General features: G+C 53.8%; 2 protein-coding genes across 4 annotated transcripts; both read right to left on the reverse strand.

Annotated features, from left to right (window-relative positions):
- Positions 1 to 756: 756 nt before the first annotated feature.
- On the reverse strand, positions 757 to 14,142 carry LOC103120847 (napsin-A-like). 2 transcript variants are annotated; one of them, XM_007531332.2, is made up of 9 exons: positions 14,016 to 14,142; positions 8,763 to 8,895; positions 8,553 to 8,676; positions 8,256 to 8,374; positions 6,985 to 7,184; positions 3,595 to 3,717; positions 2,331 to 2,475; positions 1,742 to 1,840; positions 759 to 1,233 (listed from the first exon to the last, which is right to left on the reverse strand). In XM_007531332.2, exons 1-9 carry the CDS (start codon positions 14,081 to 14,083, stop codon positions 1,003 to 1,005), a joined length of 1,242 nt encoding a protein of 413 aa, XP_007531394.2. In that variant the 5' UTR covers positions 14,084 to 14,142; the 3' UTR covers positions 759 to 1,002. The 2 variants fall into 2 exon arrangements, with proteins under 2 accessions (XP_060030814.1, XP_007531394.2); XM_060174831.1 differs by lacking the exons at positions 8,256 to 8,374; positions 8,553 to 8,676 and having other exon boundaries at positions 757 to 1,233.
- Positions 14,143 to 15,778: 1,636 nt separating this feature from the next.
- LOC103120846 (napsin-A) lies at positions 15,779 to 23,675 on the reverse strand. 2 transcript variants are annotated; one of them, XM_007531331.3, is made up of 9 exons: positions 23,581 to 23,675; positions 21,932 to 22,064; positions 21,720 to 21,843; positions 21,423 to 21,541; positions 20,030 to 20,229; positions 17,244 to 17,366; positions 16,896 to 17,040; positions 16,338 to 16,436; positions 15,779 to 16,192 (listed from the first exon to the last, which is right to left on the reverse strand). In XM_007531331.3, the coding sequence occupies exons 1-9, from the start codon at positions 23,646 to 23,648 to the stop codon at positions 15,959 to 15,961; spliced, it is 1,245 nt and encodes a 414-aa protein (XP_007531393.3). In that variant the 5' UTR covers positions 23,649 to 23,675; the 3' UTR covers positions 15,779 to 15,958. The 2 variants fall into 2 exon arrangements, with proteins under 2 accessions (XP_007531393.3, XP_060030835.1); XM_060174852.1 differs by lacking the exon at positions 16,338 to 16,436.
- Positions 23,676 to 26,389: the final 2,714 nt, after the last annotated feature.

A 26,389-nucleotide genomic window follows, 5' to 3' on the forward strand; every position in this document is an offset into this window, starting at 1 on the left:
TTGAATAGGGGAAAGGTCTCTTCCCTTTTCAGATTTCTAAGAGCCCCTGTCTTCACCACCCCCCGTTTCTATTCTAAATCTAGGAAAGGGGGTCTCTCGGACACTACCACCCCGAATATGGGGACTCTGCTAGGCTCTTTCGTGCCCTAGACCCTCCAAGTACCTGACCCTGTCCCCCCACAAGCTCGTTATCGAGGGGAATCTCTCCGCTGTCATCGTTGGGTGCCCGTCTCTCCTGTCTCCAAAACTGAGATTGGGGATGTCTTCCCGCCCCCGGACCCCGAGCCTTCTCTCCCTCCCCCGTACTCACCCCAAGTCGAGGCGGGGCGGGGATGGGGGATCCCGGGCTGGCGTTGGGGGGAGGGGGGACCCAGACCCGGCAGCTCTGGGCAGCAAGAAGCTACCGAGGGGACAGTGACATCATTACCGGAGGAGGGGCCGTCCAGCTCCCCCCAACACGGGGGCTTCAAGCCCCGCCTTTATGGCGGACCCAGGGGTCCCGGAATCCCAAGAGAAAAACGGGAGACACGGGATAGGAGCTACGCGATGGGCTTCCGCTCCCGTTAGAGCAGGGGTTGACAAACCCTTTACGACTCCAGCCACCCCCCCCACGGCCACCTGTCGCTGCCTTAGCGACCTGTCGCCTCCCACGCGTGTTGTGGCTGCGCCCGCCCCCGACAGAGCGTGAACGGGGTTTGGACTACAACATCCGTGATGCTCTTCGGTGCCGCGCCCCTTTGACGCTAGGAGGCGCGGGCGAGGGGCTTCATGGGATTTGTAGTAGAAGCACCGCACCCCGCGCGTGCATGAACCCGGCAGGAAAGCAATGCCACCCTCTCCTTCCTGGACTCCAGGGTTCAACCCTCATGCTTCTCACTAAGAAGTGTGTGATTTATAAAAATAAAAATAAAAATAAAAATAAAAGAGGGCCGAGGAGAGTTTGCGGGAGACTGGATCTTTACTGAGTAGCCGGAGTTGCCCTCCATCTCGTTGCGCAGGCGCCTAGCCCGGCCGCCCCCCGGGGAACTGCGCCTGCGCGGAGCCGCCCCCCGCCCCCCGAGCTCGAGCGCGCGCCAGGCCCACGCGGGCGCCGCCCCTGGGGTCCCCGCGGTCGAAGACAGCGACGTAGGCGCCCAGGAAGACGTCCCCGAGGATCCAGAGGGGCCCTGCCGGCGGGGGCACGTCCAGAGCCAAGAAGCCGGACACGCAGAGGCGGACGCCACCGCGAACAATCTGCAGGGGACAGAGGGCCGCTGGGTGTCGCGCCCCCTTCATTCCCGGCCCTCAAAGATTCACCCCGGCGGGCTAAGCGCACGTGGCGCAAAGCGCAGGGACAGGCACAAGGATCCCGGTTCGAGCCCCCGGCTCCCCACCTGCAGGGGAGTCGCTTCACAGGCGGTGAAGCAGGTCTGCAGGTGTCTGTCTTTCTCTCCCCCTCTCTGTCTTCCCCTCCTCTCTCCATGTCTCTCTGTCCTATCCAACAACGACATCAATAACCACAACAATGTTAAACAACAAGGGCAACAAAAGGGAAAATATTAAAAAAAAAAAAAAAGAAGAAGATGGACCCCGTCCACCACCGCCTGCCCGAGAACTCTGAAGCCCCTGCTCAGCCCTAGAGATGTGTCCTCCCCGGCCCCAGCTCCAGCCACCCGAACCACGGAGCTCCGCTCCGCCGCCATGTCAGTTTGACTCTGACGTCATGGCGCATCACTTCGGCGTCATCGCGAAGGTCGCTTACCTGGATGACGTAGTCTTGGGCTGTGAGGTTAAACCAGGTCCCCCCCAGGAGGAAGGAGACGGTGGGGAGTTTGGGGACTGAGGAGCACTCAATGAGGTACTGAGAAAGAAGAGAGGGCAGGGGAGGGGGAGACAGCATCATGGTTGTGCAAACAGACTCTCATGCCTGAGGCTCCTAAGTCCCAGGTTCAAGTCCCCCCCGCACCACCATAAGCCAGAGCTGAGCAGTGCTCTGGTGTTTCTGTGTGTGTGTGTGTGTCTGCATCTCTCTCAAAAATAAAATTAATTAAAAAAATTTAAGAATAATAATAAGATTTTTAAAAAAAAAAAAAAGAAGAGAAAGAGAATGGAGATGGGGGTCTTCTCGGTTCAGGTCTGGGGGTGGGTGGTTCCCCATGTGGGGCCATGTCCAGACAGGCAGCTGGACACTCAGCAGTGCTGCCTGCCTGCCTCTGCCCCTCTAGAGTTGACTCCACTGGGGAGGTGTCCTTGGCTTCCTGACTCTGCCCCCAGCCTGCCACTCAGCAGGGCCCACCATCGACCTCCACCGCCCTCCCCAGGTCGCATCCATCCATCCGCTTAATCCTCACCTCTCCAGCCAGCAGGGGGATGCCCCCAAGGGCTCTGTTGAGAGCCCGGATGTCCTCGCTGGGCCCTGTGATGAGGGATGTGCCTGTGTCCAGGATGGCAGCGCAGCCGTGGGGGCAGAAGGTCAGCCCCGGGCCCGCCGTCACCCTGCAAGGGCGGGCGGTCATTAGAGCAGCGGATGGGAGTCCAGATCTCCGGGCACCTAAGCCCATTCCCTCAGGTCCAGGGGCAGCCCAGCCTCTTCTGCCCAAGACTCAGGGTCCCCCCAACTTCTCCCTCACACCTGGGGGTCCCCTAGCCCATCCTCCCTAAGATCCAGGGGTCCCCCAGCTTCTCCCTCACACCCGGAGGTCCCCTAGCCCATCCTCCCTAAGATCCAGGGGTCCCCCAACTTCTCCCTCACACCCAGGGCCCCCCCAGATCCCCTTTCATACCTAGGGGTCTCCCAGCCCATCCTCCCTAAGACCCAGGGTTCCCCCAACTTCTCTCTCACACCCAGGGGTTCCCCAACTTCTCCCTCACACCCGGGGCCCCCCAGATCCCCTCTCATACTCAGGGGTCTCCCAGCCCATCCTCCCTAAGACCCAGGGTCCCCCAACTTCTCCCTCACACCCGTGGGTCCCCTAGCCCATCTTCCCTAAGATCCAGGGGTCCCCCAACTTCTCCCTCACACCCAGGGCCCCCCAGATCCCCTCTCATACCTAGGGGTCTCCCAGCCCATCCTCCCTAAGACCCAGGGTTCCCCCAACTTCTCTCTCACACCCAGGGGTTCTCCAACTTCTCCCTCACACCCGGGGCCCCCCAGATCCCCTCTCATACTCAGGGGTCTCCCAGTCCATCCTCCCTAAGACCCAGGGTCCCCCAACTTCGACCTCACACCCAGGGGTCCCCTAGCCCATCCTCCCTAAGATCCAAGGGTTCCCCAACTTCTCCCTCACACCCTGGGGTACCCATCTTCTCCTTCACGCACAGGGGCCCCCCCAGACCCATCTCTCATACCTAGGGGTTGCCCAGCCCATCCTCCATAAGACCCAGGGTCCCCCAACTTCTTCCTCACACCCGGGGGTCCCCTAGCCCATCCTAAGATCCAGGGTTCCCCATCTTCTCCCTCACGCCCATGGCCCCCCCAGACCCCCTCTCATACCTAGCGGTCTCCTAGCCCCTGCTATGTGAGAATCAGAGTTGGGGTCCCCAGCTCCCTCCCCCTCCAGCACACTGGGGACCCAGCACGCAGCCCCTGCGCCCACCCGGGAGCAGCCTCCTCACCGCTCCATGGAGATCTGCCAGTAGGCAGGCAAGGTGACCGGCAGGAAGGTGAGTGGGGGGACGTAGTGCGCGGGGTCCACGCCTCCCAGAACCAGCTCCCCTCCGCTGGCTGCCTCGGGGTCCCTGCACAGGCAGCAAGCAGTCAGGACCCCAGCCTGTCCCTTGGGGGCACCCAGGGTCTTGAAAGGAGCCGCCAGTCTGTGTGCGGGTGTGGGGTCCCTCTTAAGTTCTAGGCGGTCATGGCGCTCTAGGGGAGCCTGCGTGTTGAGGCTGCAGTAGAGTTGTAAGTGATAAGAAATGGGGCTGGGGGGTCGGGCGGTAGCACAGCGAGTTAAGCACACATGGCGCAAAGCGCAAGGACTGGCCTAAGGATCCTGGTTCGAGCCCCCGGCTCCCCGCCTGCAGGGGAGTCGCTTCCCAGGCAGTGAAGCAGGTCTGCAGGTGTCTGTCTTTCTCTCCCCCTCTCTGTCTTCACCCCCTCTCCATTTCTCTCTGTCCTATCTAACGACGACATTAATAACAACAATAATAACTACAACAGCAAAGGCAACAAAGGGAAAAATAAATATAAAAAAACTTAAAAAAACTTTTTTTAAAAAGAAAGAAATGGGGCTGTATGGTGGGGGGGGTTGATTTTAGGGTGTTGGGTTGTTGCTTCGGGTAAGTGATGAGACTTTCTTTTAATACATTCATCACCTGGGCTTCACTGTTCCAGGCTAACTTTTACAGATAGAAAGAGAAACGCCTGGAGTCGGGCGGTAGCACAGCGGGTTAAGCGCACATGAGGCGAAGTGCAAGGACTGGCAGCAGGATCCCGGTTCCAGCCCCCGGCTCCCCACCTGCAGGGGAGTCGCTTCACAGGCGGTGAAGCAGGTCTGCAGGTGTCTGTCTTTCTCTCCCCCTATCTGTCTTCCCCTCCTCTCTCCATTTCTCTCTGTCCTATCCAGTAACGACAACATCAACAACAACAACATAAAACAACAAGGGCAACAAAAGGGAAAATAAATAAATATTAAAAAATTAAAAAGAAAAAGAGGGAGTTAGATGGTAGCGCAGCGGGTTAAGTGCATGTGGTGCAAAGCGCAAGGACCAACGTAAGGATCCCGGCTTGAGCCCCTGTCTCCCCACCTGCAGGGGAGTCGCTTCACAGGCGGTGAAGCAGGTCTGCAGGTGTCTCTCTTTCTCTCCCCCTCTGTCTTCCCCTCCTCTCTCCATTTCTCTCTATCCTATCCAACAACGACAACATCAATAACAATGATAACTACAACAATAAAACAAGGGCAACAAAAAGAAAGAAAGAAATATTAAAAAATAAATAAATGAAAAAGGATAAAAAAAGAGAAACACCAGACTGGGAGAGACACCCCAGTACCCACCGACCTTCCTCAGTGCTGGGTGCTCCACGTGGTGACCCGGCGACTCGCACCTTCATTGCGCACATGGCATAGCAGGTGCCCTCCCAGCTACTCACTCACCAGTCCCTTTCAAATTTTGTTTTTAAGAATGTTTATTTGTTTTTATTTGTTTTTTCTTTTTAAGAGAGAGACCGGGCTATTGCTCAGGTCTGCAATACGACAGTGCCGGGGATTGAACCTGGGGCCTCTGAGGCCTCAGACATTCCAGTCTGGTGCTGTGGTCTCTAAGCTGGAATTGTGGGTTTGACTACAGGAGGCAGAATACGCGTCTGCAGGGTGGGGTTCCGAAGTGGTCCTGGGGTGTGGCTGTGAAAGGAGGGAGTGGCGTGGTGGGTGCTGAGGCTCTGTGAGCTGTGGTTTCAGTTTTTACGGGTGTCTGACTTGCCGAGTTGCCTGAGAATGTCGGGAGGAGGAGTCACCAAGGCAGCCTGAACACTGAGCTGCTTCCGGGAGGGAGTGGGAGAGCTTGAGACGTGAGTGTGTGTTCCTGGCAACTGAAGGGGCCTAGGACTGTCTGCCTTGAGTAGGGACCTAGTAGATTTGGGGTCAGCTTCCTGAAATGTGTGGGGGACTTCTGAATGTAATGGTTTCGTGAAAATCATAGGACTCTCATATGCCTGGGGGTCGAAGGTCCCAGGTTCAACCCCAGCAACACGATAAGCCAGAGCTGACCAGTGCTCTGGTAAAAATAAATAAGTAAATAGATAAAAATAAAAAAGGAGAAATAACAAAGAAATATTTAAATCGCACCATTCCCAATTCTGGTGTTTGCTTTTAAATGGAATCTGAACTTTCTTTCTATCTTTCTTTCTTTTTAAAGATTTTATTTATTTATGAGAAAGATAGGAGGAGAGAAAGAAAGAACCAGACATCACTCTGGTACATGTGCTGCCGGGGATTGAACTCGGAACCTCAGGCATGAGAGTCCAATGTCTCTTTTTACATTTTTTAAAATCTTTATTTATTCCCTTTTGTTGCCCTTGTTTTATTGTTGTGGTTATTATGGTTGTTATTGCTGGATAGGACAGAGGGAAATGGAGAGAGGAGGGGAGGATAGACAAGGGGAGAGAAAGACAGACACCTGCAGACCTGCTTCACTGCCTGTGAAGAGACTCCCCTGCAGATGGGGAGCCGGGGGGATCGAACCAGGATCCTTACACCGGTCCTTGTGCTAACCCACTGTGCTACCACAGACTCACTGAGAGTCCAATGTCTTATGCACTGTGCCACCTCCCGGACCACTCTTTTTTTTTTTTAAAGCTTTTCAAGTTATATTTATTTTTATTTGTTATTTATTTCTAAATATTTATTCCCTTTTGTTGCCCTTGTTTTATTGTTGTAGTTATTATTGTTATTGATGTCATCGTTATTGGATAAGACAGAGAGAAATGGAGAGAGGAGGGTCCCTAAATGACATATTTGATTGGTTAGAACGTGGACAGTTCTGGTTTCACTTGGAAGCTGGAGATTATTTTTTAAATTTATTTATTTATTCCCTTTTTGCTGCCCTTGTTGTTTTACTGTTGTAGTTATTATTGTTATTGTTATTGATGTCATAGTTGCGGGATTGGACAGAGAGAAATGGAGAGAGGAGAGGAAGACAGAGAGGAGGAGAGAAAGACAGACACCTGCAGACCTGCTTCACCACCTGTGAAGCGACTCCCCTGCAGGTGGGGAGTCAGGGGCTCGAACCAGGATCCTTACGCTGGTCCTTGCACTTTGCACCACGTGCACTTAACCTGCTGCGCTATCGCCCGGCTCCCAGCTGGAGACTATTTAAAGAAGGGTGAGTTTCCAGAGTAGATGTGAGCATGGCTTCAGTCCAGTTAGCTGTCTGTCCTACTGGAGAGGTGACATCCTAAACAGAGTAGAGACCATCATGGTGACTTCCTCACTGGGTAGGTGACTTGCAGAGGGCAGACAGAACTCCCCCCTGGGACAAGGACTCCCAGACAGGTAGATGGTCCCCCGTTACCTGTTGAGGTAGAAAGAGAAGACAGGCTTGTCCAGGAGTCCCTGATCCACCAGGGCATCCAGCGGGGGCCGGACTCCTCCCACGGCCAGAATGGGGAAACCGAGGCCCAATATTCCATCAAATTTGGCAAAAGTGAAGACCAGGCTGGGCTCCCACAGAGCCTCCCCGAACATCACAGATGCTCCGGAGATTCCTCCGATCTAGGGAGACAGTCAGTCAGATCACCAGGACACGTCCTGTTTCTCTCTGGTTTTATTTTATTGGATAGAGACCAGAGGGAAACTGAGAGGGAGGGGGGGAGGAGCGTATGGAGAGGGAGAGAGAGACCTGCGGCCCTGCTTCACTGCTCATGAAGCGTCCCCCTCAGGGGCTTGAACCTGGGTCTATGTGCTAAGTAATGTGTGCGCTTAACCAGGTGGCCACGCCCGGCTCCTCTATGTCTCTGTTTAAATATTTATTTATAAACACAAGAAACGGAGGGGAGAGAAACAGAGCATCCCTCTGGCACGCTCCCTGGGGATCAAACTGGGGACCACGTGCGTTTCACTTCCGTCGTGGAGCCACTGCACCACCTTCCCGGCGGTGGCTTTACCCGAGGGGGTAAATCCCGGGGGTCCCTGTGGTGGCACACCGGGTGAAGCACACATGCTACCATGCGCAAGGTCCCAGGTTCACAACCCCGTTCCGCACCTAAAGGGGGGAAGACACATGAGTGGTGAAGCAGGTGTCTGTCTGTGTCTCTCTGTATCGCCCCTCCCCTTTCAGATTCTCTCAGTCCTATCAGGAGAGAGACGGAGACAAAGAGACACCTGCTTCACCACTCACGTGTCTTCCCCCCTGCAGGTGCGGAACGGGGTGGTGAACCTGGGACCTTGCGCATCAAGATATATATTCCAGGACTGTGGACATAGGGAGACAACTCCAACAGCTGAGAGAGCTCAGCCTCCTCCTAGAAATACCCGCCCTTTAGCACCTCCCCTTGATAAGTAAGTAGGAAGCCATGCCCCTCTCCCAGCAAGAGCTGGAAACTACACCCTGCTTGGGAACAGCACCACTGCACTCAGGAGCTCACGCCCCTGCTTTGTAAACCACGCCCTTTGCTCTGGAAGCCACGCCCATTGTGTACGAAGCCACGCCCATTGCCCAGGGAAGCCACGCCCTTTGCTCAGGGAAGCCCCTCCTCTTCAAGCCCCACGCAAAGCCCGCTCAGCAGGGCCACTGGGGGGGGGGTCTCCCTGGCCCAAGCCCCCCTGGGGCCCCAGGCCACGCACTGTCAGCTTGTCCTCACTCAGGATGCCACTCAGCCTCCCGGTCCCGTACTGAATGGCAAACTTGGTTCCATTGGGCTTGAAGGAGCTGGAAGCTTTGGGGTTGAAGCGGTGGTGGAACCCTGAATCAGAAAGTCAGGGAGGAGGCCCAGGCTTGGTGAGGGGTGGTGGGGTCTCCCCAGTGCCTGCTGCCCTCTGCCCTTCTCACCCCTGGTAAAGAGCTTAAGCAGTGCCCCATCCAAATCCAAAGGTCTCTGCCTGCTTCCCCGCTCCCCAGCACCCTCCCCTGTGCCAGCTCACAGCAGGGCAGGCTGAAGAAATGGCATCTCCTGGACGGCACCCAGAGATTGGAGGAGCCCGTGTCAAAGACGACAGAGAAGATCTGTGGGGGCGTCCCCAGCCCAATGTCCCCATAGTACTGGACCTGAAGGCACAGCAGGAGAGAAGTGAGACTCTGAGGGCGGGAGGGGTGTGTGTCGGGGGTGGGGGAGGTGAAGGGTGGAGACTCACGTTGATGTAGTTGGAGAGAGGCACCGAGATGAGCTTGTCCCCAGGGGATGGAGCCCCCATCCTGGGGGGCTCTCCTGGCTGCCCCCATTCCCGCAGTGGGTTCGGGGCTCCTTGTGCCCGGCGAAGAGGGATCCTGGGGGTGGAGGGGCAGGGGATGCTGACAGCTAGGAAGCTGCTCTTCCTGGACAATGTTACAACAAACTTTCCTAGCTGACATACAGAGACCGAGAGACGACTCCTGACCCGAGAGCAACGCTATTAGAGAAACCCAGGAGGACCACAACACCATCTCATAGCGCTTTTATTTACTACATGGGACAGAAAGTATCCCATGACAGGAGAGAGAGAGAGAGAGGGAGAGAGAGAGAGAGGTGCCACCATTCTCGTGAATTCAGTGCTGGACAGTGAACTGGGAATCTCAGACGTGAGGAGGACTCGCGGTTGGTTAAGTACACATAGTACTAAGTACAAGGATTTGGGTTCACAAGCGGTGAAGCAGGCCTGCAGGTGCCTTAATCTTTCTCTCTCCCTGTCTGTCTCCCCCTCCCCCTCTCCATTTCTCTCTGGCCTAGTCAATACAATGGAAGAAATGGCTCCAGGAGCAGTGGACTCATAGTCAACAACCCTGGCGGTAAAATTGGACTCTCAAGCATGAGGTCTGCAGTTTGTTTCATTTTTTTAAATCTTCATTATGATAGAGACAAAGGGAAATAGAGAGAAAGAGAGAGAGGCAGGCAGGAGACACCGGCAGCCCTGCTTCAACACTCATGAACCCGCCCTGGCAGGTGGGGACCAGGGGCTCGAAGCTGTGTCCTTGAACCTGGTGTTGTGGTTATTGTTAGTGTTTTTATTGCTGTTGTTAGATAAGACAGAGAGAAATAGAGAGAGGTGGGGAAGGCAGGAGGAGAGAAAGACAGACACCTGCAGACCTACTTCACCACTTGTGAAGCAGCCCCTCCTACAGGTGGGAAACCGGGGGCTCGAACTGGGATCCTTATTCCTGTCCTTGTCCTTTGTGCCATGTGCACTTAACCCGCTGCTCTACGGCCAGGTGCTCATAAAATTTATTTTTAAATATAATTTTAAAATTTTTGTTTACTTATTATTAGAGACAGAGAGAAATTGAGGAGGGAGAAAGAGAGTGAGAGAGACAGAGAGACATCTGCACTCCTGCTTCATCACTCATGAAGCTCTCTCCCTGCAAGTGGGGCTCAGGGTCCTTCTGCACCATAATGTGAGCTCTTACCTGACCCTAATAAATCTTTTAAATTTTTTTAAAAGATTTTATTTATGAGAAAGACAGGAGGAGAGAGAAAGAGCCAGACATCACTCTGGCACATGTGCTGCTGAAGATCGAACTCGGGACCTCATGCTTGAGAGTCCAAAGCTTTATCACTGTGCTACCTCCCAGACCGCTTAAACTTTTAAAAATAATATTTCATGTTTTCTTTTTTCTTTCTTTATTTATTATTGGATAGAGACAGGGAGAAATTGAAAGGGGCAAGGGAGATAGAGAGGGAAAGAGACAGAGAGACCCCTGCAGCCCTGCTTCCTTACTTGTGAAGCTTTCTCCCTGCAGGTGGGGACCAGAACCTTAAACTTGGGTTCTTGTTCGTTGTAATGTGTGGGCTTCACCAGGTGTGCCACTGCCTGGTCCCCCAAATATTTTACTTACTTAGTTACTTATATAATAGAGACAGAGAGAGGGAGGAGGAGACAGAGAAGGAAACAGACGCCTGCTGACCTGCTTCATGACTTGCAAAGCTGGTGGGGGGAAGGGGCTTGAACCCAGCTAACTCCGTGTGGTGACAAGTAAACCCTCCTCGGTGCATCACTAACCACTCCCCCTTCTCTACTTACTGATTTTACCAGAGCACTGCACAGCTCTGGCTTCCAGTGGTATGGGGAATTGAACCTGGGTCCTTGCACATGGTAACAGTGCACTTAACAGTGTTCGCCTCCACGTACCCCTACCCATAAATCTTTTTTATTAAAAGACTTTCTTTTTTTAAATATTTATTTATTAATTAACTTTTTTGTTGTAGTTATTATTGATGTCGTCATTGTTAGATAGGACAGAGAGAAATGGAGAGAGGAGGGGAAGACAGAGAGGGGGAGAGAAAGACAGACACCTGCAGACCTGCTTCACCGCCTGTGAAGCGACTCCCCTGCAGGTGGAGACCGGGGGCTCGAACCGGGATCCCCTCAGTGGATTTGTAGTGCAGGCACCAAGCCCCACTGATAACTCTGGAGACAAAAAAAAAAAAGAAGAAGAATGTGTCTGCTTTAAAAACCTGAACTGGGGACCGGGTGGTGGCGCACCTGGTTGAGCTGTTACAGGGCTCAAGGACCTGGGTATGAGGCCGCCAGTCCCGACCTGCAGGGGGAAAGCTTTGCAAGTGGTGAAGAAGTACTGCAGGTGTCTCTTTCTCTCTCCCTCTCTATCTCCCCTACTGTCTTAATTTCTGGCTGTGTCTATCCAATAAATAAAGATGATAGGTCAGGCGGTAGCGCAGCGGGTTAAGCTCAAGTGCGCAAAGCGCAAGGACCAGCATAAGAATCCTGGTTCGAGCCCCCGGCTCTCCACCTGCAGGGGAGTCGCTTCACAGGCGGTGAAGCAGGTCTGCAGGTGTCTGTCCCCCCCCCCCCCCGTCTTCCCCTCCTCTCTCCATGTCTCTCTGTCCTATCCAACAATGACGACATCAATAACAACAACAACAATAATAACTACTACAACAATAAGACAACAAGGGCAACAAAAGGGGGAGAAGTAAATTAAATTAAAAAAAAATAAAGATAATAATAATTTTAAAAAAAACACCTGAACTCAGCGGCCAGTAGCGGGTGTGGTTTGGCTCTGGTATGGAACACAGAGTGAAATATATTCTGCTAGTTCACACAGAGCAAAGGACACACAGTGCTGGCTGGGGCCTGTCTCCTTGTGGCTGAAACAATCACCCGGAGCAGTGGCGCAGCACCGCACACCCAGAACACACACGTTACGAGAGGGAGGACCAAGGTTCAAGCCCCCGGGCCCCACCTGCGGGGCTGGGGGGAGCCTAACACACAGTGGAGCAGGTCTGCAGGTGTCTGTCTTTCCCTCCTTTCTCCATTTCTCCCTGTCCTATCCAACAACGACAATGATAGTAACAACAATACCAATAAACAACAAGGAAGGGCAACAAAAGGAAAGAAGTGGCCTCCAGGAGCAGTGGATTTGTAGTGCAGGCACTGAGCCCCAGCAATAACCCTGGAAGCAAAAATAAATAAATAAAATAAAAAATAAATAAAATATTTAAAAAGAAAGAAAGGGGGGGAAAGTTGGCCCCTGGGAGCTGGCACTAAGCCCCAGTGACAACCTTAGTGACAGATCAATGAATCCAGTAGAGCCGGGGGAGAGGGAAGACATCTTAGCAAGACTTTGCAGGCCGTCTGTCTCTTAATGGCCACATCACTCCGCCACCAGGTCATGGAAGCTGCCACAAACAGCAGCGAGTGAACGTGCAAATGAGTGAGCACGGCTTGAGCCCAGTAAACTCTGTAAAAGCAGGTGGCAAGCGACTGGGGAAATAGCTCACAGCTAGAGCACTGGACTTGCATGCCTGAGGTGCCCAGTTCCACCCCTGGCATTGCATGTGCCACGGCAGTGCTCAGGCTTATCCCTCTCTATTACTCTGTGTGTGTGTGTGTGTGTGTGTGTGTGTGTGTGTGTGTGTGTGCGCGCGCGCATGTATTTCTTTACCTGATCTGAAACTCTCACATGTAAAAAAAAAAAAAACTCTTAAAAAGAATGGCAGATTGGATGTAGCTCTTGAGTTGTTTACTGAGCCCCAAGCTAGAGGGCTGGGCAACATTCAGGCCTTTTTGTCTCCACAAGAGCTGGTCTGGAGTGGAGCCCAAGAATTTGCATTTTTAACAAGTTCCTAAAACACAACCCTGCTGATGGGCCTGGAAGCAGGGCCTGGGACGTGAGCTCTGAGAACCACTGCTCTTAGCACCGATAAAGAATTGCCACGCTGTCTCTTCTCTTCAGTTCACAGAGCAGCTTAGCAGACCTCTTAGCTGCCGTCCTGCCACCCTGGCTACATCCTGCCTGCCTGTAGCTGGCCCTGAGCCCCCCCCCATGATTCAGTGTTGCAAAGGCTCAGGAATGTCAAGTGGGGAAACAGCCCCTGGAAGAGCCCTTCCTTTCTCTCCTCAAGAGTATCCCTCCAAGGGGCCAGGTGTGTGTGTGGGGGTTAAGGCACATGGTATGAAGCCCAAGGATCCAGCAATTCAAATCCTGCCTCCTCACCTGCAGGGCAGTCCCTTCACAAGCCGGTGAAGCAGGTCTGCAGGTGCCTATCTCTTCCCCTTTCTATCTTCCCCTCCTCTCTCAATTTCTCTGTCCTACCCAATAACAACAAGAAGAAAAAAAAAATGGCTGCAGGAGCAGTGGATTCATAGTGCAGGCACTGAGCCCCAGAGTTAACCCTGGAGGCAAAAAAAAAAAAAACTTTCCCTCCCAAATTTCAGGTGTTGAGAAGAGAGAGAAGGATGAGATTGGAGAAGAGGTCTGAGGAGACAGCATAATGGTTCAGCAAGAGATACATGCCTGAGGCTCTGAGGTCCCAGGTTCAAGCCTCAGCTCTACCATCTGCCAGAGCTGAGCAGGGCTCTGCTATAAAGGGATCTGGAGAAGCACCACAGGGGGCAGAAGTCATCATCCCAAGCTGGACTTCTTGAGCCTGGAGACACTAATCCAGAGCCAGAGAGAGAGAGTATAGCAGAGCACCTCCATCTTCCGTGACGGAGGCTCCAGAGATACTAATCTTGGGGACTGGAGCAGGAGGGAGGTCCCCGCTTATTCATCTATTTCAACAGGGTTTTTGAACCTGGGACTAAATGGTGCAAGTCCTGTGCTCTACCACTGAGCTATGTCCCTGGGCCATGTCCTTTCAGTTTACAGGTCACAGATCGGGGTCTCCAAGATATGGGGCACTGAGAAGTTTGCATGTTTGGAGACCCCAGAACCAGACTATCAAAGGTCAAGGTGGGATCAACAGGCCACACACACACACACACACACACACACACCAAAAAAATCCTAAGAGTAGGAGAGGGTCCCCAGTCACAGGTTTCAGATTTGAGAATGCCAGCAGAGCCAGGAGGCAAGGGTTCTGGGGTGCCAGGTGGGGAGTCCCTGGATCCAGGAGCCCCAGACTCAAAGTGATGGAGGGGGAATCTGGGCTCAAGGTGTGGGGGCCCCAGTACCGGATCAGCGCGGCCCCCAGGGGCTCCAGGCTCAGCAGCAGAAGCAGCAGCGGTGGCAGGGGAGACATCTCTGAGGCCCCATGTCCTGCAGCCCCTTTTCTTGGCTTCTCTCCCCCAGACTCCGCCCCTCTCTCCACCCACCTCCTGGGCCCAAGGCGCCCCGGGACTCTCAGACTCTCAGCCAGGTGGGTGAAGAGGGGGAGGAGAGGGCATCTGTCTGGAGGGTGCAGGGTCTTCTGCAGGGTCCCCAAGCACCATCCTGTGTCACAGCTGTTCCTCCCTTCCGGAGGGGGGTCGTGGTGGTGTGGGGTCTCCTGCCCTAGAAGCCCCCCACCCCCACCCTTTAGTGCCTGTGGCTTTTGCTCTCCCACTTTCACTTCACTCTTCTGAGACTCATTAACCACAAGGATCTCTTGGGGCTAGTGAAGGGGTGGGCGGAGACTTTTGGGAAGGGTCTTGGAGGGGGGGCAGGTCTCACTAGATGCGTTTGCAGCACCACCCGTCACACCTCTCCCCTCTCCCCCTTCCTTTCTTGAACTATAAGTCTGTGTCTGCTCTATTTAGCTCAGCTGTTTTCTGCAGACCACATGGAGTGAAAGCAGACCTGTTTATCTTGCACTAACTGTGGTGGTGACCGCAGGGTTTGGCCTGTTGGGCCCTGGCGTGACCTTGCCTACAGGCCATGTCTGTCTCCACTCCCCCCCCCTCCGTGGGCACTCAAGTTGTCTCTGACTCTTGGCTTGGGTGACTCATGCTGTAATGAGCTCAGGAGTGGTGCTGCCACGGCTCAAGTGTTGGACTTGGATAAGTGACACCCTGAATCCAGTCCCCAGCCTCGCTCGCGTCATAGAGTGAAGCTCTCTCTCTCTCCTCCTTTGTCTCTTTCTCATCAAGAAGGATATGTTTAAGGGAATGAAAAAGTTGACCTGGGAACAGTAGTAAAACGTGTGGGAGAGGCTCTGGGGCCACATTAAAAAAGGAAGCAGCAGCCTAGGGCCAGGTGGCGGTGCACCTTGTAGAGTGCACACATCACCGTGTACAAGGACCGGGGTTCAAGCCCCCGGCCGCAACCTGCAGGCGGGAAGCCTCAAGAGTGGTGAAGCGGTGCTGCTGGTGTCCGTCTCCCTAGTTCCCCCTTGCCTCTCAGTTTCTCTCTGTCTCTACTCTGTACCCAAAATAAGTAAATAAATGAAATTTAAACCAAATAAATATTTTCCCATTTTTGTTGTCCTTGTTGTTATTGTTGCCATTGCTGTTGTTGTTGGATAAGACAGAGAGAAATGGAGAGGAGGGGAAGACAGAGAGGGGGAGAGAAAGACAGACACCTGCAGACCTGCTTCACCGCTTGTGAAGCGACTCCCCTGCAGGTGGGGAGCCGGGGGCTCGAACTGGGATCCTTATGCTGGTCCTTCCGCTTTGCTCCATGTGTGCCTAACCCACTGCACTGCCCAGCCCCCCAAATATTTTTAAGCTATTAAAAAAACAAGGGGGCCGGGTGGCGGCACACCTGGTTGAATGCACATGTTACAAAACACAAGGATCAGGATTTGAACCCCGAGTCCCCACCTGCAAGGGGAAAAAGCTTTGTGAGTGGTGAAGCAGCGCTGCTGGTGTCTCTTTCTCACTCTCTAGCTCCCCCCGACCCTCTAAATTTCTGCTTGTTTCTATCCACTAATAAAATAAAGATAATAAAGAAAAATTAACACAAAAAACCCCGAGACACCCAAGGGCTAGCTTGCTAGAAAGGCTGGATTTTTCTTTTCAAATATACATTTATTAATGAATGAGAAGGAGAACCAGAGCATCACTCTGCAATGCCAGCGATCAAACTCTGGATCTCTTGCTTGAGGGTCCGACGCTCAGAAATTGGGGGGATTTACTGCAGGTGTATGTATGGGGGGGGGTGGCCGCTGCAGGGGCCGCTGCTCGAGGTGCGCAGGCGCCTAGCCCGGCCGCCCCCCCCCGGGGAACTGCGCCTGCGCGTGGTCCGGCCCCGCCCCCCGAGCTCGAGCGCGCGCCAGGCCCACGCGGGCGCCGCCCCTGGGGTCCCCGCGGTCGAAGACGGCCACGTGGGCGCCCAGGAAGACGTCCCCGAGGATCCAGAGGGGCCCTGCCGGCGGGGGCACGTCCAGACCCCGGAAGCCGGACACGCAGAGGCGGACGCCACCGAAAACAATCTGCAGGGGACAGAGGATCACTGGGTGTTGCCACCCAACCCCCGCCCAGCCCACCTCCGTTGTCAGGTTGCTTCGCGCTGACGTCATGGATTTTCCCTATCACGTCACGACGCATCCCTCTGACGTCACCGAGGAGGTCACCCACCTGGATGACGTAGTCCTGGGCTGTGAGGTTAAACCAGGTCCCGCCGAGGAGGAAGGAGACGGCGGGGAGCGTCGGGAGGAGGGAGCACGGGATGAGGTACTGCGGGAGGAGGGGGAGTGGAGACGGGGTCCCCTCTGCTCGGGGCTGGGGGCAGCACCCAGGGCCTGGTCCAGAAGGGCAGCTGGGCACTCGGGACCCAGGGTGCTGGGACCCCCACCCCCTCCCTGTGCGGTGCACGGTGCTCCCATGTGGTGCCAGGACTCCAATCCTAAGGGATGTGCGCTACCAGGTCAGCCATCTCTTTTTGCTTGGCCACTTTGCAGGGATCCAAGAAGGGGAACACTTTTTGAGAGTTTTTTTGTTTGTTTTTCTTGCAAGGGAATGTGAAGTGCCATGAGGGAGGCCAGTCCAGCAGACAGGATCCCACCCAGGTGACCCTCAGCACCCCGAGACAGAGATACCTGCCCCCACCTGCACCCCCAGAAGTGCAGCGACTGCCCGGAGGAAGTGGCGGGCAGGGCCCACGGTCAGCCCCCCATCAGCGCCCCAGAGCCTCACCGCACCAGCCGGCAGGGGGGCGCCCCCAAGGGCTCCGTTGAGAGCCTGGATGTCCTCACTGGGCCCAGTGATGACAGGTGTGCCTGTGTCCAGGACGGCAGCACAGCCCCGGGGGCAGAGGGTCAGTCCTGGACCCACGGTCACCCTGGGAGGGAAGGGCAGTCACTGGAGGCCAGACCTCCAACATTCTTCCCTCAAACGCAGGGTTCCCCCAACCCCTCCTTTCTCAGACCCTGGGGTCCCCCAGCCCCTCCTCCCTCAGAGTTGGGGTCCCCAGCTCCCTCCCCCTCCAACACACTGGGGACCCAGCACGCAGCCCCTGCGCCCACCCGGGAGCAGCCTCCTCACCGCTCCATGGAGATCTGCCAGTAGGCAGGCAAGGTGACCGGCAGGAAGATGAGTGGGGGGACGTAGTGCGCGGGGTCCACGCCCCCCAGAACCAGCTCCCCTCCGCTGGCTGCCTCGGGGTCCCTGCACAGGCAGTGAGCTGTCAGGACCTCAGCCCCCTGCCGAGGCAGCCGCGAGAATGGACAGAAGAGGCAGGGACTGAGGTCTCTTGGTAAGACAGGCCCTGAGTGAGAAGACTGCAAGCAGGATTCAAAGTAAAGAGGAACGGGCCCAGCTGTGGTGCACCCAGTAGAGCACATGTGCTCAGGGATGCATGTTCAAGGCCCTGGTCCCCACCTGCAGGAGAGAAGCTTCACAAGCGGGGCTGCATGTTGGGAAAACACAGCGCCTTTATTGCTGTTGACCTAAGCTGGCTCTGTTCTCAACGACTGAAATACCCAGAACAATAGGTTCATGGTGTTCTGCAAACAGACGTCCCTCTCTGAAGGCTCACCTCAGAGAGAATGAACTTTCCTGGCCATCTGGAGGCAGGCCACAGATGCCTACCTGTTCTGGGAAAAGGTCCTTGAGAGCAGACACAGTAAGGGTTGATGGTAAGCATAAGTTACTTATAAGGCTTAACTAAAAACGTATTGTTAGGATCAACGGTCACATCTTGACTTTTTGTGACAACCATCTTGCTCTATATGAGCTGTTAACAAAACCCAAGCAAACGCCTTCAGTCCTTCAGACTATTGATCTTCCACTGAAGTTTCACAGTCATTCCCCATGGCTCTTCCCTCCTCAGACCCAGAGAAAGATAATGCCAACAGTTGCAAGTGTCTGTCTGTCTCTGTTCCTCTCTGCTTCCCCCTCCTCTCTCAAGTGCTCTTTTGAAATTCAAGAAAATAGTGAGAGGGGGCTAGGCGGTGGTATACCGGGTTAAATGTGCTTAGTACGAAGTGTAAGGATCCAGGTGCGAGCCCCCAGCTCCCCCACCTTCAGGGGGTTGCTTCACAAGCAGTGAAGCAGATCTGCAGGTCTCTCTCTCTTCCTCTCTCTCTCTCTCTGTGTGTCTCCCCTCCCTCTCAATTTGTTTGTCCTATCCAATGAAAAATGGCCACAGAAGCAATGGATTCATAGTGCAGGCACTCAGCCCCAGCAAGAACCCTGAAGGCAAAAAAAAGAGAAAGAGAGAGAGAGAAAATGGGGGTCTGTGGTAGCAGATAGATATGGGAGTGTAGGTAGGGGCTTCTTGAAGAGGTGATGGGAGTTCTTGATTTGACGGTGGGACGTAGAGCATTTAGGGGACATGTATGTGGAGCATGAGGCTTCTGAAGTGGTCTGGAAGCATAGAATGACTTCATGGTGGGTGGTGAGACTTTTTTTTTTTTTTGCCTCCAGGGTTATTGCTGGGGCTCAGTGCCTGCACTATGAATCCACTGCTCCTAGAGGCCATTTTCCCTGCATTTTGTTGTCCTTGTTGCCTCTGTTATTGTTATTACTGTCATTGTTGGATAAGACAGAAATCAAGAGAGGAGGGAAGACAGGCAGAGGGAAAGATAGACACCTGCAGACCTGCTTCATCGTTTGTGAAGCGACCCCCTGGAGGTGGGGAGCCGGGGGCTCGAGCCGGGATCCTTATGCCGGTCCTTGTGCATGTGTGCTTAACCTGCTGCACTACCACCCGGACCCCCCTTTTTTAATTTAAAAAACATCTGTAGGGACTATTTGGTGGTATACCTGGTTGAGTGCAGGTGTTACAATGTGCAAGGACCCAGGTTTGAGCCCCCCCAACACCTGCAGGGGGAAAGCTTTGCAAGTGGTGATGCAGGGCTTCAGGGGCCTGTCTATCTCCCATTACCCTCTCAATTTCTGCCTGTCTCTATCCAATAAATAAAGATAATAAAAAGTTATTAATAAGAGAAAGTGAGGAAGAAGAGGAGGGAAGAACTCCACTCTGGCACACGAGATGCTGGGGATCAAACTCAGGACCTCATGCTTGAGCGGTCACTGCTTTATCCACCACACCACCTTTCAGGTTTCCAGGAGACCTTATGAACTGTGCATCTCAAAACTCCAGAGGCCTGTAACTTCCTGCATTGGCTGAGCGTGCCGGGAAGAGGAATGGGCTTTCCTGGAACTGGGTGGGGCTTCTTAGATTAAATTGGCCAGTTCTGGACTTCAGGTGTATGTTCTCAGATGAAATCTGGACCCTTTTTGTAGTAACGAGGGGCTTCCTAAATTGAATAAAGGATTAAGTCTGGGTGGTGGTGCACCAGGTTGAGCTCAAGGACCCAGCTTCAAGCTTCCAGTCCCCACCTGCAGGGGAAGCTTCATGAGCTGTGAAGCTGGGCTGCAGGTGTCTCTCATGTTCTCATCCTCTCTATCTCCCTCTTTCCTCTCAATTTCTCTTTGCTTTGTCAAAAAAAAAAAGTTCTGTTTTTAGGCAGAGGCAGAGAGAGAGTGAAAAAGACCACCACGGAAGCTTCCTTCTGTGCAGTCGGGGCTGGGCTCGAACCTGGGTCTTGCACACGACAGACAAAGGAGTGCACTATCCAAAGTTGGGTTTCTTTGCTGAGCTTAAAGGTGTTTGGTGACTGTGACTTCTGATTAGCGTATGTGGGTTATTCATTTTGAGGAGGCGAATTCCACCCCAGAAGATGGGACTTCCTTCCGGAGTTGAATCACTGTCTGAAGGGACAGTAGCTGGGGTTGGAATTGCTCTGAGGAGGTGACTTGCAGAGGGCAGACAGAACTCCCCCCTGGGACAAGGACTCCCAGACAGGTAGACGGCCCCCTGTTACCTGTTGAGGTAGAAAGAGAAGACAGGCTTGTCCAGGAGTCCCTGATCCACCAGGGCATCCAGCGGGGGCCGGACTCCTCCCACGGCCAGAATGGGGAAACCGAGGCCCAATATTCCATCAAACTGGGAAGCGGCAAAGGCCAGGCTGGGCTCCCACAGAGCCTCCCCGAACATCACCGATGCTCCGGAGACTCCCCCGATCTAGGGAGACAGTCAGGTCACGAGGACGTTACCTATATTTCTTTCTCTGAGGCAGAGAATGACAGAAACCCCAGCACTGAGGCTTTCTTCAGTGTGGTGGGGTTGGCTTCAGTCCTGGCCCTCACACGTAGCAAAGCTACACTTGCACAGTTCCAAGTGAACTAGCCCAGGCCAGCCCTACATGTTTCTCTCTCCCGCCCTTTTTAGTTTTATTTGTTTAGGGCTTATTTACTACAAGATAGAGGACAGCAGTAGAGCGTCACTGGCACATTCGATGCCACACATTGAATTCAGGACCTCATGCTTCCAAGCCCAACGTTTTGTCCAGTGTGCCACCTTCTGGGCTGCTACCCACACGTTCCGATTTTATTTATTCATGAAGAAGACAGGAGGAGAGAGAGAGAGAGAGGGAGTGAAAGAAAGAACCAGACATCACTCTGGTACATATGCTGCCAGGGATCGAACTCATGCTTGAGAGTCCAGTGTTGTACCCACTTCACCACCTCCTGGACTACTTCTTTCTTTCTTTCTTTCTTTCTTTCTTTCTTTCTCTCTCTCTCTCTCTCTCTCTCTCTCTTTTCTTTTCTTTTCTTTTCTTTCTTTCTTTCTTTGTATTTCTGAGATTCCTCAGACCAAAGTGTGCACCCCTGGATTGATGCTAGGATTGTGGACATCTGGAATCAGCTCCAACTGCTTACAAAACTTTGCCTCAACAGTTGGAAGCCGTAATCTCCTGACAATTATCTCCCCTCTGAATCAAAAGCCACACCCAGACAAGGAAGCCCCACCCCCGCATGAGAAGCCCCACGCTGATGTGTGAATCACAGCCCCCTAAGGAAACTGTGCCCAGAGCCCAGGAGGTCCCGCCCCTAGTGTGTAAGCCACGCCCCTGCTGTGCAAACCTCACCCACATCCTAGAGAACCACACCATCTGCTCCTGCCTGTTATGGAAGCCACAGCCCAGGAGAGAGAGCCACACCCTTTGCGTGTTGGGAAAGCCCCGCCCCTTCATATAAACCACGCCCACACCCCAAAGCCCTCCCCTTGGTATGTAAGCCACGCCCACATCACTGAAGCCACGCCCTTTGCTCAGGGAAGCCCCTCCTCTTCCAGCCCCACAGAAAGCCCGCTCAGCAGGGCCGGGGGGGGGGGTCTCCCTGGCCCAAGCCCCCCTGGGGCCCCAGGCCACGCACTGTCAGCTTGTCCTCACTCAGGATGCCACTCAGCCTCCCGGTCCCGTACTGAATGGCAAACTTGGTTCCATTGGGCTTGAAGGAGCTGGAAGCTTTGGGGTTGAAGCGGTGGTGGAACCCTGAATCAGAAAGTCAGGGAGGAGGCCCAGGCTTGGTGAGGGGTGGTGGGGTCTCCCCAGTGCCTGCTGCCCTCTGCCCTTCTCACCCCTGGTAAAGAGCTTAAGCAGTGCCCCATCCAAATCCAAGGGTCTCTGCCTGCTTCCCCGCTCCCCAGCACCCTCCCCTGTGCCAGCTCACAGCAGGGCAGGCTGAAGAAAAGGCATCTCCTGGACGGCACCCAGAGATTGGAGGAGCCCGTGTCAAAGACGACAGAGAAGATCTGTGGGGGCGTCCCCAGCCCAATGTCCCCATAGTACTGGACCTGAAGGCACAGCAGGAGAGAAGTGACACTCGGTCTGAGGGCGGGAGGGGTGTGTGTCCGGGGTGGGGTGGGGTGGACGGAGACTCACGTTCAGAAGGTTGGAGAGAGACACCGAGATGGACTTGTTCCCAGGGGATGGAGCCCCCATCCTGGGGGGCTCTCCTGGCTGCCCCCATTCCCGCAGTGGGTTCGGGGCTCCTCGTGCCCGGCGAAGAGGGATCCTGGGGGGGCAGAGGTGGGAGGAGAACCTTGGCAGAGTCCTAGCTGCCCTTCTTGGAGAAACCCCCATCCTGAGCCTCCAGCAGGGCCACTATAGCAAGCCCGCAGTGATGCCCTCCCTGCAGACCTTAGGAAGCCACGCGACAGACTTGCCTCAAGACTCTGTAAACAGAGCAAAGCCCTCTCTGGAGTCCTGAAACCAAACCACCGGAAGGAGACAAAATCAGCCTTCCCCAGGGAACAGTCTTCGCAGAGATTTCTGAAGACTGTAACAGCCTTTGCCAAAATCGCTTCACACCTCCATTAATGGTGCTGGAACTTGCCCCACCATCGGGTAAAAGTAAAAAGTAAAAAAATAATAATAATAAGCGCCTCAGTTTCACTCTCTGCACTAAAATGCATTCTGGGTCTAGCAAGGACTTAAGGTAAGATATGAAATTACAGGGGATGGGCATGGGGTAGGTAGCATAATGGTCTGCAAAGAAGACTCTTATGCCTGAGGCTCTTAAGTTGCAGGTTCAATCCCCTGCACCACCATAAGCCAGAACTGAGCAGTGCTCTGCTTAAAAAATAAATAAAAATAATAAAACCAGGACCGGAGCCTCATTGCCAGGCACCAAATGATCATTTTTCTTTTTCCCAGAGCACAGCTCAGCTCTGGTGGGTTTATATAGCCGTCCTGGGGAGGCAGGGGGTGGTAGCACATTGGGTCAAGTGCACATAGTACAAAGCACAAAGACACGTGCAAGGATCCAGGTCCAGGCTCCCTATAACTCCCCACTTATAGGGACATTACTTCAGCAGGTCTTCAGGTGTCTATCTTTCTCTCCCCCTCTCTGTCTCCCTCCTCTCTTAATTGCTATCTGTCCTATGCAATAAAAAATGGGGGGGGGAATCAACAATAAGGACAACAAAAAGGGGAAAAAATTGGCCTCCAGGAACAGTGGATTCGTAGTGCAGGCACTGAGCCCCAGAGATAACCCTGGAAGCAAAAATAATGATAATAATAATAATATAAGTAAAATTGGGGTCCTGGGACTGACCCTGGGGCCTCACAAAATCAGGTATCAAAGTCTCTTGCAGAACCATTATGCTACCTCTCCAGCCCCCTGAAACGATTTTTTGAAGCCTAGAGATTGTAAAGATCTGGGGTGTTTCAATTTACAGGTCTCAGGCCAGTGTCTGCAAGATGGGGAGGGTAAGATGGTCAAATGCCTGGAGACTCCAGAACCACATCGCCAGAGTTCTGGGTGGGGTCAACAGGCCGCCCCTGCCCAGTTATCCTGAGAGTAGGAGAGGGGACCCCAGTCACAAGTCTCAGATTTAGGGGACTTGGACTGACAGGGATGGGGCCTTAGATATTGAGGTGTTGTCCTCAGATGAGAGCCTATTTTGGAGATGTGGGACCCCAAGGACCAGGAGTTTTTGGGTGCCAGGTGGGGAGTCCCTGGATCCAGGAGCCCCAGACTCAAAGTGATGGAGGGGGAATCTGGGCTCAAGGTGTGGGGGCCCCAGTACCGGATCAGCGCGGCCCCCAGGGGCTCCAGGCTCAGCAGCAGAAGCAGCAGCGGTGGCAGGGGAGACATCTCTGAGGCCCCATGTCCTGCAGCCCCTTTTCTTGGTTTCTCTCCCCCAGACTCCGCCCCTCTCTCCACCCACCTCCTGGGCCCAAGGTGCCCCGGGACTCTCAGACTCTCAGCCAGGTGGGTGAAGAGGGGGAGGAGAGGGCATCTGTCTGGAGGGTGCAGGGTCTTCTGCAGGGTCCCCAAGCACCATCCTGTGTCACAGCTGTTCCTCCCTTCCGGAGGGGGGTCGTGGTGGTGTGGGGTCTCCTGCCCTAGAAGCCCCCCACCCCCACCCTTTAGTGCCTGTGGCTTTTGCTCTCCCACTTTCACTTCACTCTTCTGAGACTCGCTAATCACAAGGCTTTCACGGGGAAGTGGGGGTGGGGAGGGGTCCGGGGTGCGGAGAGAGTCAGGCAAGGTCCCCTGCTTTTCAGATTTACCGTGGGGCTTGCTGGAGAGTCAGGAAGCAGTGTTGGTTTGTTTTTATTTTACTTATTTATTTATTTATTTATTTATTTTCCCTTTTGTTGCCCTTGTTGTTTTTCGTTGTTGTTGTAGTGATTATTGTTGTTGTTATTGATGTCATCCTTGTTAGATAGGACAGAGAGAAATGGAGAGAGGAGGGGAAGACAGAGAGGGGGAGAGAAAGACAGACACCTGCAGACCTGCTTCACCGCCTGGGGCTCGAACCCGGATCCCTACTCCTGTCCTTGCGCTTTGCGCCACGTGTGTTTAACCCACTGCGCTACTGCCCAACTCCCTTAGGGCCCAACGTTGAATGTTCTGCTAGGAAAGATCGACACACACACATGCACACACACACACACACACACACACACACACACACACACACGTGTCTTCACTGGCATCAAAAAAGGCGCAGGGACCATGAGGTGACTCACTTCTTACTCAGTCTGAAGCCCGGTTTCAAGTCCTAGGGCCTCATGGGAGCAACACAACACCAGAGGCAGCTTCGTGGATAACGTTGCTGTGGTGTCTCTCCCCTCCCCTCCCCTCCCCTCTTATCCTCTGAACCACCCCTCTTCTCTCCCCTCCCCTCCACCCTTCTCCTCTCCCTAGCCCTGCTGCCCTGCCCTCCCCGTCTGCTCTCTTCTCCTCTCTGTGTCTCTGAGATAAAAGGAAGCCAAAGGCCAACCCAGGTGTGGTGGAATCGTAAATATAGGAAGCCTAGTGTAGACTGAAGGAGGAGGGGGATGGAGGGGAGGAGGAGGGGGGGAGGGGGAGGGGAGGAGGAAGGGAGAAGGGGGAAGAGAAGCAGGAGGAAGGGAGGAAGAGCAGGAGTTGGAGGGGGAGGAAAGAGGAAGGCTAGGGGTCGGGAGATGGTGTAATGGTTCTGCAAAAAGACGCTCATGTCTGAGACTCTGCTGTCTAAGGTTCAGTTCCCAGCGCCAGTATAAGCCAGACCTGAGCAGTGCTCTGGGAGAGAAAGGGAGAGGGAGAGAGAGGAGGAGGAGGAGGAGGAGGAGGAGGAGGAGGAGGAGGAGGAGGAGGAGGAGGCAGCATTGTCAGCAAATGGCTCTGCTGGTAGCAGGCCAGCCTTGCATGTCTGTGGTTTTGTTCAGGCCCAGCTGTTGCAGGCTCTGCAGTGAGATTCTCGCTGCTCTGCTTCCCTCACAAGAAATTCTGTCACATGAAAGAAAACTAAATCTTTAAAAAGGGGAAAAAAAACCCAAAACAAAACCAAAAATAGTTCATAGTGCCTGCTGGCCTGCTTCCTTTCTCCCTAAATAAGAAGCATCAGAAAACGGAGTCAGTGTGCAGACCCAGTCCAGAACTTCACCGTCGGTGACAGGGATCTGAGAAGACGTAGGGTCTCAACTCTTGACCTTGGGTTCCTGACAGATCTGAGCAGAACCGTGGGGTGGAGTGGTGGTGGGATGTTGGGATCACCCGTTCCATCCTGGACTCAGTGTCCAGAGTGATGGTCTCCCTCTGTCTCTGTCTCTCTCTCTGTCTCTGTCTCTCTCTCTCTCTCTCTCTGTCTCTCTCTGTGTGTGTGTGTGTGTGTGTGTTGTCACCAGGGTTATGGCTGGAAGTTGTTGCTGGCAGTACAAATCCTCGGCTCCTGGCAGCCATTTTTTTTTGTACTTTATTTTTATTCTATAGGACAAAGAGAAGTTGAGAAGGAAGGAGAGAGAGAGAGGGAAGAGAGAGAGAGGTGATCCAGGAGGTGGCACACTGGATAAAGCACTGGACACTCAAGCATGAGGTCCTGTATTCAAACCCCAGCAGCACACCTATCAGAGTGATGTCTGGTTCTTTCTATCTCTCCTCTATCTCATTAATAAATAAAATCTTTTAAAAAATTAAAAAGAGAGGGAGAGAAAAAGATAGATACCTGCAGACCCGTTTCACCACTCATGAAGCATCCTCCCTGCATGCAGGTGGGGAGTGGGGGGTCTGAACCCCGATCCTTGAGCGGTGAGATAGGCACTTAACCAAGTGCACCACCCCTGCCCCACCCAAGTAAATTAGTTTTTCTTCTTTTAACCAGAGTACTGCTGTGCTCTGGTTTATGGTGGTGCTGGGGATTGAACTTGAGGCTTCAGAGTCTCTGGCGTGGAAGTCTTTTTGCATAACCATTATGCTGTCACCCCTATTGTTAACTCATGAAATGATTATTATTATTGTTTCAAGAGGCTACTGCAAGGACCAGAGGGATGGTTGCCAAGTAGAGTGCATGCCTTCCTATGCTCAGGGCCCAGGTTCAAGCCCCAGCACCTTACGGAGGCCAAAGGAAG

The sequence above is a fragment of the Erinaceus europaeus genome, chromosome 2 (assembly GCF_950295315.1).
Source record: "Erinaceus europaeus chromosome 2, mEriEur2.1, whole genome shotgun sequence".
Taxonomy (NCBI): domain Eukaryota; kingdom Metazoa; phylum Chordata; class Mammalia; order Eulipotyphla; family Erinaceidae; genus Erinaceus; species Erinaceus europaeus.

Coding starts and splice junctions, on each gene's coding strand:
- LOC103120847 (XM_007531332.2), bottom strand. CDS start 14,083: ATGTCTCCCCTGCCACCGCTGCTGCTTCTGCTGCTGAGCCTGGAGCCC. Junction 7,185..8,255: donor TGAGTGAGGACAAGCTGACA/GTGCGTGGCCTG, acceptor CTGTCTCCCTAG/ATCGGAGGAATCTCCGGAGC. Junction 2,476..3,594: donor TGGCAGATCTCCATGGAGCG/GTGAGGAGGCTG, acceptor CCGCCCTTGCAG/GGTGACGGCGGGCCCGGGGC.
- LOC103120846 (XM_007531331.3), bottom strand. CDS start 23,648: ATGTCTCCCCTGCCACCGCTGCTGCTTCTGCTGCTGAGCCTGGAGCCC. Junction 21,542..21,719: donor TTTCTTCAGCCTGCCCTGCT/GTGAGCTGGCAC, acceptor TTTCTGATTCAG/GGTTCCACCACCGCTTCAAC. Junction 16,193..16,337: donor CCCAGGACTACGTCATCCAG/GTGGGTGACCTC, acceptor TGTCCCCTGCAG/ATTGTTTTCGGTGGCGTCCG.